This window comes from Oreochromis aureus, linkage group 22 (genome assembly GCF_013358895.1).
Source record: "Oreochromis aureus strain Israel breed Guangdong linkage group 22, ZZ_aureus, whole genome shotgun sequence".
In the NCBI taxonomy this organism is placed as follows: domain Eukaryota; kingdom Metazoa; phylum Chordata; class Actinopteri; order Cichliformes; family Cichlidae; genus Oreochromis; species Oreochromis aureus.
This window is the reverse complement of record NC_052962.1, coordinates 1675110-1695708: the sequence shown is the minus strand read 5'-3', so window position 1 is coordinate 1695708 and position 20599 is coordinate 1675110. Positions and strand designations below refer to the sequence as shown.

Genomic DNA, 20599 nt, shown 5'->3' with positions numbered 1-20599 from the left:
CAGTGTTTACCTGACCATTAGTTGAACCACTGAACACTGACATATGAATTATTCAAGAATAAAAGAACACACCTGACTTAATGGCAGGAAAAAACAATTTGTTGTTCCAAAAACATATTTTTTGTTCCCATTCTTTAGTTGAATGTATGAAAATCCCAAAGATAAGACAGTTTGAAGGGAATACAATTGTATTTTTGCACTAACAAGATATGTCCCAAAGAGATATTAGCCAAAAACTTGCCATATATTAGCATGGCATGAAGTGTGTCTTAAAAAAAAATGAGGAAACTGGAAAAGTGGAAGACAACAGAATGCCTAGAAAAAACTCTAACGCAGATAAGTAGTATTTGAAAGTCATGTCTTCAAGAAATGGGAAAAAATGCAGCATCGACCCATCACAAGACCTGGAAAATGCATCTTCCATTGTTTGCCATGTCATCAGCAGCAGTGTTTTCAGTGGAAAGGTGGCTGTCAAGAAGCCATTTGAAGGAAAATAGGAGAAAAAGGCTGAGGTATGCCAAAATAGATTTGAACTGTATTAAAAATCAGTGGTAAAAGCTTTGATGGAGTGATAAAATTAGAAATGTTTGGTTCTTCATTAATAGCTTTTAGGGAGGTGAGGAGAGAGGTGCACCATCTGTAAGTACAGCTATCTGTAAAACCTGTTGAAACTCTGTGTCTGTCTTTCAGCATCCAAAGACGACCTCTGAAGTGTCCTCCATAAAGACTGAAGAAATATTCTTGAAGACCACTTAAAGAAATTAAAAGACAGCTTGGTTTTGTTCATCCCAGCTCATACCTGACGCACTGATAAGGATAAGTGGAAGAGTATGGATGGATGGATGAATATGAACATCTGTTATACTTACGAAAGAATATGATTTTAGGTGTCAGCCTGGAGGGTTTCCTGGTCTTTGCCACGCTGGCATGTCAATCAGCATACATCCATTTAAATGGATAGTAAGCTGAGTCCTAACTTTCAACCTAAAAATCTAAAATAACTGTGGGTGAGGTTCTTCAGCTTCTGTTGATTTGAAGGTGAAAAACAGAGCAGAGAGAGTTCAGAAAGAGACGAGGTTATGGTCTCTCGCTTGTCAAACCAGTTCCATCAAACTAATCCTATTGTGTCAACGCTCCAGAACCCAACAAATAGAAGGGAGGGGGTGAGGAGTGTAACGACTCAAAGTTTTGTCTTCATCCCCAAACACCTGTCAGCACTGATGATGCATTCACAAGTTCAACCCATTTTCTTTATGGCGAACTGAGAAAACATACGGTCTGCTTTAACTGTTGTGGTAGCTGGTCATATTTGTGTCTTAGGATTTATCTTTCTAGGCTTTGATTCTTACAATTAATACAATGAAAGTCAAGATAACATTTCATGAAAAATACATATTTGACATTTGAACTAATATTTTCATCTCATTTAACCACTATATGAAATTCAAGAATAAATTTAGGCAATGACAGCGAGACCTGGAGAGGGGCGTGACTGGGAGGAAGGGCCTGCCTTATCTGAACCAGAGTGGTGTTCTGTTATTGGACTTGTGTGCAAATAATAGTGTCTACAATAAAGAGACTATGTTCGATCATGAGAATCTCCATAAATGCATGTGCCTCCAGGACACCCAGCTCACAATTGTGTAATTGTTTCATCTGATCTGCAGCCGTATGTTCTGGACACTCAGGTGAAGAGACGAGCCGAGCTATCACCTGATCACCACCTGGTGATAAGTTGGATCAGGTGGCAGCGGAGGATGCCGGACAGACCTGGCAAACCTTCAGTAAATGTATTGTGAAGGTGTGCTGAGAGCGCCTGACAGAGGCCCCAGTTTGTGAGGTCTTCAACTCCCACCTCAGGCAGAACTTCAAAAGCATTCCAAGGAAGGTTAGGGAAAATTGAGTAGGAAAAGGATGGAAGAACTGCCTTACTACACTGAGTGTACAAAGAACAACATTTTGCTGGCTCAACACTGTATGGAAATATAAAAAGTTAAACATATTAAATAGAGACAGAATAAAAGCATCCACCACTAAGGGACGGTTCAGGGTCACTTGAAGGTCTAATGCCTTAAAAGTAGAGAGGGTGTCTGTCTCCCAAATCCAAACTAGGAGATGGCTCTATAGCAGAGGGGGCTGATAGCTTAAAGCTCTGCCTCCCATTCTACTTTTGAAAACTCTAAGAACCACAGGTAAGGCCCTTCTAAATATTCTCTTTCTTATATAAATATAAGTGAAGTTCTTTAACTCCTTCAACAGAAACTGTTGTATTCCTATGTGACACGGTAATTACAACATGTGTTGCACCTGTTTCCTTTTTGTGACCATCCCTTAAATATTCTTGTTCCATGAAAAGGATGTGGTACTTGATTATAAATAAAACAACTCAAATTTCTAAACATAAGGGTTTGCATGTAAAGGAAAGTCACAGCCAGCAGTTTAACTGTTGGAAAGTTGTAGATATTTCACCTTCAGTTTCAAAAGGACATGTCCCTTCTCAGCAGGGAGTGTAAGGAGTGACTGAATGTGACTTTGGGTCAATACAGAAGACATTGTCATCTTTTGCATATGCATGTGCTTCTGGAAGCCCATATGCCTGCACCCGATTTTCACAATTCAAATCAGCTCTGCTAACACAGTAGCTCTGCCAAGACAGAGCAACACACTGACTCAGTTATAACAGAATCAAACACTGCAAAAAGGACAACCACCATCTATTAATGTTGTTTTCCCACTGATGTTCATTGGTCTGGTGTTAAAATGTAGTGTAAAAGTTTTAACAATGAATTAACTGACACCTGTTATTGGAAATATTCTCAAGCTATAACTTGTAGTTACATAAACATAAACGAAATAATCAGTATGATTAAAAATCTAGACATCAAAAGTTCTAACATGTAACATGAAGATTGTTCCTGCCCTGTTCTTCCTGTTCTCCTTGTGTAGTTGCCTCCTAGTGTTTCTACCACACTGTGCTTAGAGACACAGCAAACCTTGCAACTGTAGCTATTGACTTCCTGATTGAACTGGACTACATGTGTGACCTTAATGGACTGCTTGTACCATATCATGCTACCAATATCACCAAGGACATTTGCAACCATTTGTTTTAATAACCAGTGCATTCCCCTCTGACTTCTGGCATCCACAAGTCATTTCCACCCAGAAAACTGCTACTCACTGCATATTTTTGTTTTTTCTGACCAATCTCTATAAACCTTAGGGATGGGTGTGCAGCCTATCCAGCACCAACAACCATACCACATTAAATTACATTTTCTCTCTATTCTTCAAAAATATGACATTATACAGAGTTTCTATCCAAAAAACAAATACATATCATGTAAAAGGTACATATCAATACACAACTTTGTGCTGAAGAAGCGTGATCCTGATGAAAGCCTGGGTTAACAGTGAAAGCTGATAACCATAATGCTACCTATTACAATATATTGGGCTTTTAGTCTTTGTTGAGCCAGCTAATGTAAGCTTGGGTGACAAACGTCTTTTGTAGTTCACCCCTTGGCCATGCTTTTACATGTGTTTCTCTCAACATTAGTCTGAGTAACACTGAAACAGGTGCACATGTGTGACATCAACAGTGAACAGGTGTGAAATGAAGATACTGTCTTACCTGAGGACCAAAGGTGCTTCAGGTTGTAAAATTGGAATTTTTTTCCTGCATGGCTGAGATGGTTTGGACATGTGTGGAGAAGGGACAGTGGATGTGTTAGAAAATGATGTTGAATATGGAGCTGCCAGGTAAGATGGAAAGAGGAAGATCACAGAGAACATTAATAAATGTAGTGTCTGATCTGGTGGGACAAGCACCCCAATGCAGGAAGTCTGGATCAGCTCTGTTTTTGAACTAACCCTAATCTGACCCTATGAGTATTACCCAGCCGGGAATACTCATAGAATAAAAGCCGGGAACCTGAGTAGCCTTGCAAGCCCAGTATCTATCACCCACACCTGTTTCAGTAACTCCCTCCTAGATCGGGGCACCTGGTAATAACTGGGTTAAAGTTAGGGGCCCGGACAATAGGCCCCAGGGCTCTGTTGCTTTTAAGGGGCTAGAGTAACCTGGACCAGCTATTCACACTAAAATGGATTAATACTCTGTTATTACCTTTAGTGTTTCACAAAGGGTTAAAAAAGGAAATTTCCACAATTTTGACTTTAATTGTAAGAAGTTTAGCAGGAGCAGAGCAAAAACAGAATGTAATAACAATAATAATAATAATTCTAACAAACATCACCTCACCTAAAATATACTTTGTAATCTTTGGAAGGAGAAAGATTGGAAAGGTGAAGGAGAGCATGCACAGGCCTGTTGTGACAATTTCAACACGTTCAACTTTATTTATATAGCACCAAATCGCAAGAAAAGTTGCCTCAACGGGTTTTATATTGTAAAGTAAAGACCCTACAGTAATAGAGGGAAAGCCCAACAGTCAAAAGACTCCCTTTGTGGAAGCACTTGGTGATAATGGGAAGGAAAAACTCCCTTTTAACAGAAAGAAATTTCCAGGAGAACCAGCATCAGGGATGGGTGGCCATCTGACCCAACCAATTTGGAGTGAGGGTAGGAAGATAAGACCAAAGACACACTGTGAAAGAGGGCCAGAGATTAATAATATTGAGTAAATAGATTCGGAATGGTGTATACATAACACATGGTGAATGAAAAAGGTGTGCGAAGAAGAACTACTCAGTGTATTATGGGAAGTGCCCAGCAGCCTAAGTCTATTGCAGCGTAGCTAAGGATTCAGGGTCACCTGATCCAGCACTAACTATATGCTTTAGCAAAAAAGAAAGTTTGAAGCCTAATCTTAAAAGTAGAGATGGTGTCTGTTTCCCAGATTTCATAGAAGACTTTGAAATGTTTATTCCAACATTTTTCCACTGGGCCTACACACAGAAACTCTCCCACTGTCTGCTTTTGACTGTATCTGTGGCTCTAACTGGCACAGTCACTGAGCAGTAAAACATCTTCTTTGTTGGCCTGAAGCCTACAGCTCTACTGCATGCTTGATGCACCAGTCTATAAGAGGGGGCTTGCCCCATGCACTGTAGGGAGAAAAAGCTTTTGTCACTGAGACAGAAAGATTAATTGTAACAAATAGAATACAAAAAAACCCCAAAACATGCGGGTATGATTTTAACTACTTTAACATCAGAGTTACAATACTGTGATAATACTGTAATATTGTTTCTTTTTATTTTCCATGCTTCTTGTGTGATGCTGCACTTAATGTGAGTTTTCCTTAAATCAAGGTCACAGCAAGAAGGTCAGAGGTCATGACAGATCTTTATGATCAGACATAGATGTAAAAGGAGCCTACACAGCACTTAGTTTGACCCAGGGCATTATCATTCCCAGCGCGTAACATACGGATGATTTGTCACAGTCATCTGTATGTTACGCATTGGGACAAGGACATGTTGGATCACCACCTCTCTAACTCCAAAAATCCTTCTCATACCGCTGCTTCAGTTACAAAGACAGGAGGGGGAGAGGTCATCATGTAGTTTGACTGCATGAAAAGAAAAACTGCAGTACTTGACAAGAAATAGTACAGCGCACCTTCAACTAATACATGTGGATTCCTTAGAAAATATTATATCATATTACTCTGTTACTGCTCCTACTAACACTACTGTACATCATAAATGTTAAAGAAGTGCACCAAAATCCACACAGGCCTACTGAATATTGTTTGTATATGTGTCTATCTGCATGCAGGTGTGAGCAGTTGCCTAGCAACAGATATGGAAGTGTCAGAAGACAGACAACTGCTGCCAGGGCCGATGTTGGGAGGAGTTTCTAAAAGTAGAACACCTCAACAGGGCACGAATACACTCGTGTGATAAGGAGTGGTAGACTCAAATTAGAAAAACAATCATATTTTCTCACTTAACATTTTTTTTATTCCTGCAGATATATAAAAAAAATTACTTCATGGCGTTCAAGGCTCTGAAAACCAACATAAACAAAACCAAATATCTAAACAGTATAGAAATTACAAAATAAAATTGGGTAAAATTACCACTTAATTAAGACTTGTTTTGTGTTTTTTGCACACAGCTGTTAAATCACAAATTAACTTTGATTAACTACATAATTTGGAAACACCCAGGCCGGATTCTGCCAGACCTGTTGAATCAAGAAATACATTCTGACAAAGTCAGGTGGTTCTCTCAAAAAGCACAAAAAGCAAAACACATCACGCTATGATCTAAAGCAGGGGTGCTCAATCCCAGTCCTCGAGAGCTACTGCCCTGCAGCTTTTAGATGCGTCCTTGTTCCAGCACACCTGAATCAAATGAATGGCTCGTTATCAGGCTTTTGCCAGACTTGATGGCATGCCGAATTGGTAATCCAACTATTTGATTCAGCTGTGTTGGAGTAGGGATGCATCTAAAACCTGCAGGACAGTAGCTCTCGAGGACTGGGATTGGGCACCCCTGATCTAAAGAAACTAAAGAACAGATGAGAAACAAAGTCACTGACATCTCGAAAGCCATTTAGAAGGTTCGGGGATTCGAGCAAACCATCGCGATAGTTATGACAATGGAGAAAATTTGGAACAGCGTTGAATCTTCCCAGAAGTGGCTGTCCTAAAAACAAAGAGCAAATCAAGAACTCCTCCAGGAGCTCACAAAAGAACCAAAATAACATCCAAGGGCCTCAGTCTCAGTTAAGCAGTTACGAGCTGTGTCCCAAAACATAGGCTGCATCCTTCGGAGGCCGGAGTTTTAATATTACTCTTATTACTCTTTCTGGGTCACAAAATAAACTTCTAACATATTTTCAGGCAAGAAAGTAGCTGTGTAAATTTCAAATATCTGCTTGGTTTATCAAGACATCGCATGTTTGCAAAAGTGCTGCGACGTTTTCGGAGACGTCTGTTACCCACCAGATCGATAGCTAGCCGGGGGGGTTCAACGGTCACTCCAGCCGGCAAGAGCAGCGGACTCCTGGCTTCATCATTTTCAGACCCCCGCTGTCTTTTGCTACTCAGGTTAAACATGATATATAAGTCACTCAGATAACTTAAAAATGCAATTGTTTGGCTTTTTTCGGTGTTTTATTTGTTCTGGCGTAAATCGGTTTGGCTGAGATCAAAGTTATTAGATTAGATTAAATAAAACGTTTCCCTCGGGTGGGTTCCTCCGGGATTTTCACATAGCTGAATAAACGTCAAACAGAAAACTGATTAAACAGAAGTGTGAGACGGTTGAGAATTTACACCAGTGTCCTGTTATATTTTAGATAGCAAGGAGCAGACGGCTGAGTTTATTAAACTCCACCGAGACAGCGGTGACGCAAATCTGAAGGCTAGACCGTCCCATTTCACAGCCTCGCATTTCCGGCCTTCTTGGTCTTCGAAGGACCCGGCCCACGTAGTCTTTGAAGGACGGGTCCTCCAAAGGATGCGGCCTACGTTTTGGGACACAGCTACAGTCATCGTTCACGATTCAACAAAAAGAAAGAGACTGGGCAAAAATTACACTGACAGAATTCCAAGGTGAAAACCATTGCTGTCTCACATTTTCCCCACATTTGCATCAAGAAAAAAAGTCTTGATAATCCCTAAGACGTTTGGGAAAATTGTCTGTGGACTGAAAAGACAACAGTAACTTTTTGGAAGTTTGAATCCCATTCTGTCATGCATAAAACTACCACAGCATATCATAAAAGAATATTACACTAAGAGTCAAACATGGTGGTGGTAGCATGATGATTTGGGACAGGACCTAAACAACTTGCCATAAGTGATGGAACCATGAATTCTGCTCCCTACCAGAAACTCCTCAAAGAGTTAAGCGTCCTTGGGTTATACAGCAGGAGCCTGATCTGAACACATCACACCAGCGAATCCACCTCTCAGAGGTTTTGGAGTTGCCTAGACATGACCTTAAAGAAGCTGCTCATTCTTGAAAACCTCAGATGTGACAGAATTAAAACAATGTCCAGTTACTGCAAATGCTTGATTGCAGTTCATGCTGCCAAGAGTTGCACAACCACTTAAGGGGGCATTGCTTTTTCACATAGGGCCAGGTAGTCCTGGATAGTTTTTTTTTTCACTTAACAAAATAAATCACTTCATTCGGTATTTACTCAGATTATCTTTGTCTGAAATGAAACTTTGTTTGATGACCTGAAACGTGACAAATGTGCAAAAAGAAAATAGAAAATAAATATTTTAATAGGAAAATAGGAAGGGGGCAAATACTTTTTCATAGCACTGTATCTTTGTCTCTCATTCTTGCTGTTACTTACGAGGCAACATGGCACCCACGATGGAAAAAAAAAAGTTTAAAAATTAACAATTATTTAAGAAACCAAAAAAACTGAAAGAAGAAACCAAAAAACCAAAAGCTCTGAGTTCCATCACAAGGTTCTCAAAAGGCAAAAACAAAGGCAGTTGTGTGTAGTCCTCTTCAGCGAAAATCCCTGGTCTCAGCATTGCAGAGAAACAACAAAGCTCATTACTTTGTGTGACAAAGTACAAGAGTCCTACCTTGCAGCCCTCACAGGCACTGACACCATAGTGGTATCCAGAGGATTTGTCCTGGCAGACGAAGCAGGGCTTGTACACCCTAGGAGGGGGTGGTGGGGACGGTGGGCTGGGGACAAGTTCCTCAGAACTGGTGCTCTGTGTTTCAATGGCTGCAGGGATTGCAAACAAAAAGAAGGAGATGAAGAAGGTTGTTTTACTAAAGTAACTAAAATAATTGAACGATTTGGAACTAGAAAAGAACTTTAAATTTTAACCTACAGGAAACTAAACTGTCTCACTACAATTAGTATCTTTGCCTACAGAGAGGAAACATTAGCCACAAATACCACATATAAACTTTTACACATCACATTCTGCTTTTGAGTGTTCCTCATGACTAGTTTACTTTAGTGTGTTGGTTAATGCATTTCCAGGGATGGTTAATTTTCATTTAAATTACCATGTCAGCCAAGACATTGATCTAGAAAATATAACCATTAATCAAATTGCTTGTGGAAGTATAACCAAACGAAGATGTTTGAAATGACTTTGGTGATACAACTGAGTAAAAAGTCAATATTGTTTTAGAATAAAACTTGATAAAACTCATTGTCTACTACGATAAGAAATAGGCACCGCTTGTATTTGTACTTATTTTCTTATAAGTTATTGAAGCTCATATTCGTGAATATCTTTCCAACCAAAGTGCGTATGTGAACAGAAACTTACTAACTGGTAGATGATGTTCACTGTGTACTGAAAACCAGGACTAAAACTGGTGTAAGCAACGGGTTACACAGATTTACAACCAGAATAGTGTAAAAAACAGGAAGTTCTTTTGGTTCAAGGCAAGTTAAATTTCCCATTTTATTTTGGTCAAACTTGAATACACCAAACAAACACCTGTTAACAAATTCCCCTTATTACAATTAACAAACAGCATAGGCCTTTCTTGGAAACATCCATCTAATTTACTCCAAAATATTATTTAATTTTCAGATAATTAGGAGGGAAGGGTCCAGTAAATTAGCTGAGCACACACAGAAAAGAGATGGCTATAAAATAAATGTTAAGCATTAAACATTAAACAGCAGTGTTTATGGGAGATGTGCATGTAGCATGCAGATAAAATACTACTAACAATGTTACAAGACAGAATTTAGCAACATCAATAAAAATGCACCAAAACCATGATAATTGCAGAGACATACACAACCTTTCTGCATAGAAAATGGGAAGCATTCTATCCAGCAGATTAGATTACATTCTTCCGTAGTTCATCAGGGTAAACGCAATTACCAATCTTGAGGGACAAGCTCTTATAATTACTGGACCCTTGTCCCTGTATGGAATTCCCTGGTGATTTAATCTGATCTTCCATCACACTCACCATTTACTCACAAGTTACAAGGTTATTCCAAATTATACAATTTAAAAATCTACTTTTGGAAGTTTGCCATTTGTTATAAATAGCTAACAGCGTAAACCACTTCAAACATCTGAGTCTTTGAGTAAATGTACATAAAGCCAACATAATGGTGCTGTGTTTTGTGAGAATAAAGGATTTGGGGTGTTTTTATTTAGCTGCATGCTTGAGTATTTATATTTGGGCATTTTACTATTACTTCGTTCAATTCAATTGTATTTCTATAGTGCCAATGTACAATGCACTTCCAACTTAGCGAGGACAGAGAGACAAGCACTGATTTTCATTTCATTGCTTCTAATGCTCCAGATGGTTTCCCTGTGAAGCTGGCAGAGAGCAGGCTAAAACATTTGCACATAAAGCAGATGTTCGTTGAGACAATGTGGTGGAGACAAGCCAGTGGTCTGACACACAAAGCCACTTGATAAAGGAGGATCAAGAAAACAGGCACTTTTGCATGCTCACATACATTTATAGTATGAGTTAAAGACCAGCCTGGGTTTTTTTTTCCCTGATTTTCAGGTGGTCTGTTTTGTCCAAATTGCTAGATAATTGTTCTTATATGATAAGAGATTATCAGAAAAATTCAATTTTAATAATGTTGTCTGTTCAGCACAATCCAAGTCTGACCTCACACTGCCAACAACAACTGGCTAAAACAACTCCAACTGCAAAATACTTGAATGACAGAAACATACTTAACATTCGATAATTATTTTACCAGTTGTGTGTATAGATAGATAGGTGTGTGTGTGTGTGTGTGTGTGTGTGTGTGTGTGTGTGTGTGTGTGTGCGTGTGCATGTCTGTGTGTGTGTGTGTGTGTGTGTTGTGTAACAAGTCACCAGCCCATCACAGGTGCTATAGACATTATTACCAGATTTCAGTAACAAACAATCCAATCCACACATGCACAGAAATCTAACAATAGATGTCCATAAGTTTGGTGTAATAATAAGAAATAAAAAGGGGAAAAACATTGAACACATGAAGAAGGTGAGGTGCAAAAACGCATGGACAGTCATGACACCAGCAGAAATCTATCAGTAATTAGGAAGCAATCCTGCAAATTAATAGCAGCTGGTTCAGTCCCAACTGATGGCCTATAAAAATGTGTCATTACCAACATGTCACACAAGAAACATCTCATGATGGGTAAAAACAATGAGCTCTCTCAAGACCTTCACAACCTTATTTTGGCAAAGAAATTGACGCCGCTGAGGCACATCTTTATCATGGGAATTTTAATGCCCAGGAATCGGAATCCAAAAGATACAAACCTAGACATGGTTGCAATCTCGAATGATGGGAAGGGAAGATTGAAGTGATTGTGGAACGAACGGAACATGTTCCAAGTAGTCCAATAGTTGGACTTGGGAGAGGGAGAGGTTCTTGGGAGAGGCTGATGAGCTCTGCAATGCTAGGGTCTAGATCTTAAATTTTGTGGCTGAAAATGGAGCAACTGGTGTCAGAGCTGCCTCTGCATAAGAGCCCAAGGCTGGTGGGTGACTGACAGCCATGCATGAGCCGACGCATGAGGGGCATGATGGAAGGGGAATTGCTTTGGCCTTTGTTGATTATGTCAACTACAGTGAGGTTGTCTGAGTGAATGAGGATGGATCTTTTTGACCATTCGTGGCCCCACAGTGAGGCTGAGATACCCGCTGGGTAGATTTTGAAAACAGCTGGGGTAGGCAGGAACCATTCCTGGATATATCAGGAGGCCATGCTGAAGTGAACCATCTTCTGCCATAATAAACCCCAAAGCTGGCTGAAGGGCCAGCATCTGTGTAAAGCTGAATGTCCTAAAAGAAAGAAATGCCATTCCAGTTAGCAAAGAGAAGTCGCCAGAGTTGCAGTTTGGCTTTGGAAGAGCTGTCTAGTGTGATAGTGCTGAGGAGTGATGGTTTAGATAGTGCAAGTGAAAGCAAGTGAGAGATAAAGGAGCAGCCTTGAGGAATTATCCATAGTGCAAAGTTTAGGTAAGGGAGGCTAAGGGAGTCGTTTGGAACATGTGTCAATGAGGAGAAAGTTTTGAAGGAGTAGAAAGATGTGATTGAGTTTTTCAATAGGCCCTCTTTTTTTCTGAAATTGGAACGCCAAGTTCGGAGAAGACTGACCTCAGGGTGGATAACTCATGAGCTGGCGGTGACATGAAAGGGGATATGACCAGGCAACTGTCAAGAAGATGAACTAAAAATGGCAGCTTATGATTGTAGGAAAAGATCTAACATAGAGCTTCAGAGAGTGAGTCAAACAGCTTGGGGCTGCTTTTGCAACCAAAGGTTAGCCTGATGGCGAAATAATCGGCATCCCTCCACTTGACTCCGAACAAGCACCAGAAGTCAGGGTGAATTGGCAGGCATTTGTGATGTTGGCTTTTAAAAGCCATGCGCCTCTGCCAGCGATCTTAACAAGGGAAATAGCATGGTACACTGTAGAGTATTTAAGAGAATAATCATCGCTGGGAACAAGGCTATTTGTGCTAGCAAAATGACTACCGTGAGGCACAGATAACTCTATGATGATGCACTTTTTGCCTGAATATTTTCTGTAGTGATGTCAAGTGGGCTGATGCAAAAGAGGGGAAAAGGCAGTTTAGAAAAGGGTCCAAACATGAAACCCTCCCCAACTTCTTTGGCTGTCAACGGTTTCTGGGTCTTTGAGAGCTGACTGGAGGTTTTTACAGGTACAAGAAACTGATGGCTGGGTGACAATGCCTGGGTAGAAACCTTTTGAAAAACCTTTGACTAAAAAGTTGACGAAGTCTGGGTTAGGGTGATTTTTTAAGGCTTCTTTTGATCCTGGATTTTGAATGGGTGTCGAAACGGGTAAAGCTAGTCATTGCTTGGGGGGTTGCGGGGGCATGCTGGGTGGGAATTGCTGCTGCCTTAAAAGGAACAGGAGTGGAGATAGCAGCACTAACACCTGAGGCAACCAGAATAGTTGAAATTATTGCAAATGGTGCGGCCTCCTGGATGCATGATGGGTCTGCCCTTCCTATCTGTGCCTTGTGGCAAAGGCATGCTAGGAATGGATTCTGTGGGTTTGGAAATTTCTGGTGTACATTTTGGGGCCAAGTGGTTAAGAGCGGATGTGCGGCTTATGAGCTGTGAATTATTTTGGGCTGGAATGATACAGGATGATACAGGAGCACCGCATATCTTTCAGGAGAGAGAAAAGCGGGCAGCAAAGATGCGACCAGAGTTCCTGGTTGAGACTGCCCCAGAATGTCTTCTGATCAAACTGTTGTAGGCAAGCAGCTGCATGAGAAGCAAACTGGATGTGGTACTGGTAAAAGCCGGTGCCGCCAAATCGTAGGGTGAGATCAAGTATTATAGTCAAGTATGTATTGAGCTCTTGTCTTTCGGAGGGGAAAGCAGTGCAGGGAACCCGGTGCCGGGAAGGTTTGCTGCAGTGATTAGCGAAGGACAAACAGATGATTGAGAAACTGGCAACGCAATGCCTGTATGATTTGATGCTAACTTTAGCAAAGAAGGAATGGGTGGCTGAGAAATTGGCAACCCGGTGCCAGCACGGTTTGCTGCTAAGTTTAGCGAAGAAGGAATGGGTGGCAGAGAAGCTGGCAACCCGGTGCCAGGAAAGTTTGGCATAGAGTTTAGTGAAGGAATGATAGTTGGCTGAAGAAGTGGCAACCCGGTGCCATGAATCTTTGCTGAGGCGAATTGCGAAGGAGCGATGGAAGACCGCAGAGCTGGCAACCCGGTGCCATGTGGGGTAGGAGGAGCAGCTGAGGAGGGAGCTGGACTTTTGTCTCTGGGAACACACGATGTGGTGGCTGGATGCGGCTGTTGGTGGCTGGTGATCGAGACTGCGAGGTGAGGGGAAGCTTCGCTGTTAGAGGCGTTGGCTTCGTTTATGCCCGGAAGAAAATTATCTTTGTTTGTTGTATGGATGGGGGAGCGTTGAGAAGATAAAAGGAATGGAATAGCTTTGCCTTGTTGTCAGACTGGTGAAAGTCAATGCCTCTCTCTTTTAAAACTCGTTGAAGATGGGCTACGGTCCAGTCTGAAATCCTTGACAGGAAGGAAGTTGTCTTCGGGGGACCTTACTGGATGTGGGAATGACGGCATGTCCTAGAAGTTAGGCACTGTGATGGGTCAGATTTTCGGGAAGCTCTGCAGGGCTGGAGATGCATCTCAGAGCAATCAGGAGTAGAGGTGCACCTTGAACTTTTGCTGGTAATTGATCTTTCTGTAATCGAAGTTTGGAGGTTGTAATTTTTCATGGATGGTGAGCGAATGGAGTTCCTGTATTTCTGAATGGAGCGGATAGAGGAATTCTGAGGAATGGATATAGCAGACCACATTGCCGAGGGGCGAGAATGGCTGCTGGAAGGTTCCCCAGGCGGGCCGGCAGCGATTGGTCTCTCTACGGCTTCACTATAATGTATGGGATGGGAGTTGGGATCCCTGGACTGCTTGAAAGATTTCTGATGAAGAAGGACTGAGATCTTGGTCTGATGGGCTGCGAGACAGGAAATCCATGACGACCAGCTGAACGGGTGAATAGGATTCAATGCTCTTAGAACGCTCTTAGAGTTGTTTGACATCGTTCACATGAAAATGAGAACAGCAGGTATTAGTGAAGGGGGCATATATAGACTGAGGGCCAGAAGGGGTGTGAATGATGTGTGGTCTTGCTCCTGAAATTCAGATTCAAATTCAAATATCTCCACATATACAGGGTGGGCCATTTCAATGGATACACCGTAATAAAATGGGAATGGTCGGTGATATTAAAGTCCTGTTTGTGGCACATTAGTATATGTGAGGGGGCAAACTCCTCAAGTTGGGTGGCCATTTAGAAGTCGGCCATCTTTGATGCAACTTTTGTTTTTTCAATAGGAAGAGGGCCAAACAATGGTGTGCTTGGTTTCAACGTAACTTTATTCTTTCATGAGTTATTTACAAGTTTCTGACCACTTATAAAATGTGTTCAATGTGCTGCTCATTGTGTTGGATTGTCAATGCAACCCTCTTCTCCCACTCTTCACACAGTGATAGCAACACCACAGGAGAAATGCCAGCACAGACATCCAGTATCCGTAGTTTCAGGTGCTGCACATCTCGTATCTTCACACCATAGACAATTGCCTTCAGATGACCCCAAAGATAAAAGTCTAAGGGGGTCAGATCGGGAGACCTTGGGGGCCATTCAACTGGCCCACGACGACCAATCCACTTTCCAGGAAACTGTTCATCTAGGAATGCTCGGACCTGGCACCCATAATGTGGTGGTGCACCATCTTGCTGGAAAAACTCAGGGAATGTGCCAGCTTCAGTGCATAAAGAGGGAAACACATCATCATGTAGCAATTTCAAATATCCAGTGGCCTTGAGGTTTCCATTGATGAAGAATGGACCCACTATCGTTGTACCCCATATACCACACCAAACAATCACTTTTGTTGTTCCAACAGTCTTGGAGGGATCCATCCAATGTGGGTTAGTGTCAGACCAATAGCGGTGGTTTTGTTTGTTAACTTCACCATTCATATAAAGGAGTCATCCAGGCTGGAAAAACTGATCAGGAAGGCTGGCTCTGTAGTCGGCATGAAGCTGGACACTCTGGTGACAGTGGCAGAGAAAAGGACACTAAAAAAATTACTGGACATTATGGACAATGCTGGGCATCCTCTGCACATGGCCATAAACAACCAGAGGAGTCAGTTCAGTGACAGGTTGCTTCTCCCAAAGTCAAGAACCAACAGACTTAAAAACTCCTTTGTCCCACACGCAATCAGACTGTTTAACTCCTCTCTGGAGGGGAAAGGGAGGGGAAACAGGACGACAAAGGAGGGGGGAACAACTAAGCTGTAGTGCCTCTTCACTGTGCAATACTTTTTGTGCAATACTTTTTGTTAATAGCCAACGGTGCAATAGACTTCAATACTTGAAATGTGCAATTCCCTTGTATTTTTATTCTATTTATCCCTTTTGTAGATTTTATTTATACATGTCCCTGTATTTATATATGTGTATATATAGTATTCTGATCACATTCTGTAACTTCTGTCGGTGCTGTGCTATTGGAAACCGAATTTCCCAGAGGAACCCACCCAAGGGATTAATAAAGTTTTATCTAACCTAATCTAATCTAATCTAAAAGTTTGCCTCATCACTGAACAAAATCTTCTGCGTGAACTGAGGGTCCTGTTCCAATATTTGTTTTGCCCATTCTGCAAATTCTGTGCGCCGATCTGGGTCATCCTCGTTGAGATGCTGCAGTAGCTGGAGTTTGTAAGGGTGCCATTTGTGAGTAGCTAATATCCGCCGAAGGGATGTTCGACTAATGGCACTCTCCAGTGACATGCGGCGAGTGCTACACTGTGGGCTCTTGCTGAATGAAACTAGGACAGCCACTGATGTTTCTACATTAGTGACAGTTTTCTTGCGTCCACATTTTGGCAAATCCAACACTGAACCAGTTTCACGAAACTTAGCAAGCAGTTTGCTAACTGTAGCATGGGAGATGGGTCTCGTAGGGTGTCTTGCATTGAAATCTGCTGCATTGACCCGGTTACTGCATTCACCAGATATCAACACAATTTCAAGCCGCTCCTCACGTGTTAACCTCTTTGACATGTCAATGGCTGTGAACAAAGAGAAACTTGTAAATAACTCATGAAAGAATAAAGTTACATTGAAACCAAGCACACCATTGTTTTTCTTGTGACATTACCAATAAGTTTGATGTGTCACATGGGCCTCTTCCTATTGAAAAACAAAAGTTGTATCCAAGATGGCCGACTTCTAAATGGCCACCATGGTCACCACCATCTTGAGGAGTTTGCCCCTCACATATACTAATGTGCCACAAACAGGACTTCTTTAATATCACCAACCATTCCCATTTTATTATGGTGTATCCATATAAATGGCCCACCCTGTACATATATATATATATATATATATATATATATATATATATATATATATATATATATATATATATATATATATATATCCATACATACACATATATATACATATATATTTATTTATTTATATACTGATAGATAGATAGATAGATAGATAGATAGATAGATAGATAGATAGATAGTAAGCAGGGCTGGGCGATATGGCCTAAAATCCATATTGCGGTATAGTTTGAAGCATGTGCGGTAACTATATATATCGGGATATATTCTTTTCTTCTGTATACCGTATATCTGCACTATAAGACACACTTAAAATCCTTTAATTTTCTCATAAATCGAAAGTGCGCCTTATAATCCAGTGTGCCTTATGTATGAATTTGGTTGTGCTTACTGACCTCGAACCGATTTTACGTGGTACACAGCGCTCAAAAATCTGTCAAAAATGTTTTAGTATGACTTTGCTAAGCTACGGAGCTGCGCCACTTGATGGATTGTTGGAGCACTACGGCTACCGTAGTCAGGAGCCTCACAGAGTAATCTGGGTCCAAAACTCCGTCTGCCTCAGGTCCCAAAGTCAAACGAACACTGTAGCATCACTGAGAGTTAAAAACTGTCTAAATTCTTTCATCTGTAATAAAATGATCAGCGTTGCTGCTTTACCAGGTGTAACTATGAAGTTTAACATCCAGGCATCCATGAAAACTATATTTATTAAATTTAACACAGTTAGAAGTTAGCAGGAAGTTAGCTCGCTAGTTTCTTCCTAAGCATGATATAGCATGTTCTGACTGAGAGATTTCTGAAAAAATTCAAACGTACAGCTCTGCTATCACTTCCAACATAAATGAAGACAGAAAACTAAACAGCAGTGACGTTTGTGGGGTTACTGAAGTTTGACTAGCTGGTATATAATCATGTGCTATGTGATCGCTAGCGACACAGCTATGTTAGCATAACAAACACAGTGAAGCTGGAGGATGAACGCTAACTTTTTTCCACTCGATGAAAGTTAACATGAGGGTTCCTGATGGTTAGGGACAAATGTAATAGCTTGGCAGGATGCTATTAAAGGACTAAACTTCAGTCAGGAGAACAACTGAGATAATCCATCCACAATACGAGGTTAGTCATTAATATACTGCAACAACATGGGAATAGAGCAGCTGCCAGAGAATTCAGCATTAATGACTCAATGGTACGGAAGTGGAGGAAGCGCAGTTTTTGGCTTTCCTCATATTCCAAAACGTGCTTCGTCTCTTTGCTATTACTGTCATTGGCATAATTTGAAGATGATATTGCTTACAGCCGCTGCGATGCTTTCGACCAAAACAGGCTCAGCTTGATGACACCATCAACATGCACTATTGTGGTAGAGCGGTATAGTCAAAATCTCTACCGTTTTTTTTTTTTTGTTGTTTTTTTTTGTCTGTCCCATTTGGTTCTTTAGCCGTCAGAATTGTTGTCTGAAGACCAACAAGGATACCAAATGGATTTATTTTGCCAAATGGATCATCATGGCATTGCCGTATTGGTCCATTTGATCAAACTTTGTTGTTATCATTTATTTTATTTTCAGTTGTTACAGATGGGACAGACATGACTGGGGGATAGGAAAGGGAGAAAGAAAGAGAGGAAGGAAAAGAAAAACAGAAGGAAAAGGGACAGTGAGAAAGGGCACTTACAAAGACAAAGAGAAAAAAAATCTCCTGGATCACCTGTTGAGAGAAAAAGAAGAAAAACAAGCAAAAAAACAAAAAAACAAAGCAACATACTAAACACAACACCATCACGTTAATCTAGCTAAGTGTGAACAGCAGTAAATACGAAATATTGAAAGTTGTTGTGCAGCACGCCAGGACAGACAGCGCACAATGTGCTTTGAAGTAGCAGCTAAGAAAGGTGTAGTTTATGTCTGAACAGTGAACACCCGTGTGCACACCTGTGTGGATCAACGCTTGTATACAAAAGGTTTCCCCATGTAACGGTCTGCTAGAGGGTGTGGAGGCCATAGCCCGTCCCCAGGGCATGAAGCAGGCATGGAGGAGATCCAGGCTCCAGACATCCAGAGGCCCCAGAGTGCGAGAGCCCAAGGAGTACCACCGGAGGGGCATCCGTGCCACCCTCCTGGGAAGGGCTGAGGAGATCCCCAGACGAGGGGTCACCCAGTAGCCACGGGCAGAAGCCAGAGGGGCTGCACTGGCGTGCCCGCCCGGCTCTGCCGGCAGCCAGCTGTGCCAGAGTGAACCGAGTTGCAGGCCCGAGGCCGGAGGCCGAGGCCCCTTGCCCGGAAGAGGCCTGACCGAGCGACAGGCACCAGGCCCCGCCAAGTAGCCACCGGGAGTGAGCTGGTGCATACCTGGCGCCCAGCCCGGACACCAAGAACCACCAAAGCACCAACCCCTGAGGGCATCAGTTACCAGCAGGGGAGTGTGGTGAGGGGAGATAGGCCTCCACACTTGGGCGCCTGGGAGTACCAGAGAGGTGGAGTCTAAGACCCGACCTGACATATAGACACAGACAAACAGGCACACACAGACATAAACACTCAGCACTCACCCAACGTAGGGATAGACATACATAGACATGTACACACAATCATACTCCCCAAACATACTCTATGCCCCGGGTCCAGGTACCCTCGCCCCAGAGGGGAAGCGGCACCAGACCCAAGAGATGTGACCCGTTCCCCGGGGTGGAGGCAAGCAGACCGCCCCAGGCTCCGCAGCAGCAGGGAGGCCAATCGGACAGCCAACACCTCCTCCCAGCCCCGCCCGATGGCTAGTAGAGAACGGGGTGTGTGAAGACCCCATACCTCCCTCCTCCCGCTCATGTGTAGTGTTGCTGCGTGTTGTTCTAAAGTGCATTTAAAACAAGGGAGGGCATGGTGCTGCTGCCAGAGAGTAGCAGGTGTTAGCACGGCCCCTCCCGAGAACCCTCAGTGTCTACATGGATTTAAAATTGAGAGGTGGGCACCAGCGCCAGAGGTAGGGTTGAATACACAGACCGTCCTCTGGGCGCCGTTAACGTGGTCACCCTCAAGGCCCTATATATATATGTGTGTGTGTGTGTTATGAGAGTGTGAATAATGTGGATGTCTAAGTTGTGAAATAAAATTGAGGCACAGGTGGCCAGAAGGGGACAGAGGGGGGGGGAATGCCTCCCCTGCACCCTCAATTCAATTCAATTCAATTCAATTTTATTTATATAGCGCCAAATCACAACAAAAGTCGCCTCAAGGCGCTTCATATTGTACAATAGATCGCACAATAATGGTGACACACCTGCACCCCAAGGCCCTACCTGTGTGGGTGGGTGTGGTGGAGCGGGAAGAGGGAGGCAGCCGGGGATGGGGAGGAAAAGAAGGGAGGGGCAAGATGCCCCTCCTTAGGGCCAGCTCCCCCGCTGACCCCAGTAGGCACCCCCGTCCTCTAGTACCCACCAAGGCAAGGGAGCCCAGGCCCATCCAGACCGGAGCCTATGGCAGCAGCACCGCTAAGCCCCACAGGACCTGGGGAAGCCCACCCCACCCCACCGCAGAGGAAACTATACCCACCCCAACATTCAATCATCTCCAGACTACACAAGACAACAGACACCCAGGTTAGGTTTATTCTCCACCTCTCCTGTGTCTCTCCCCACCTGCAGAGTGGACTTCTGCAAGGATGGAACAACCTCCTGCCAGTTGAAGAGCCCCCAGTTGGGCCGATGCACCAGAGGCCCCTGCGCCAGGGCTGAGCCCCGTGCACCCACCCGCCCACAACCTC

At 42.6% G+C, this 20599-nt stretch overlaps 1 protein-coding gene across 1 annotated transcript in view; it reads right to left on the bottom strand.

Moving 5' to 3' along the window:
• The window catches only part of LOC116326939 (retinoic acid receptor beta), a 158716-nt gene that overhangs the window by 129010 nt on the left and 9107 nt on the right, over positions 1-20599 (bottom strand). The window contains exon 2 of the mRNA XM_031748379.2: positions 8529-8677. Coding sequence (XP_031604239.1) covers positions 8529-8677 — 149 coding nt within the window. The remainder of the gene's footprint in view (positions 1-8528; positions 8678-20599) is intronic.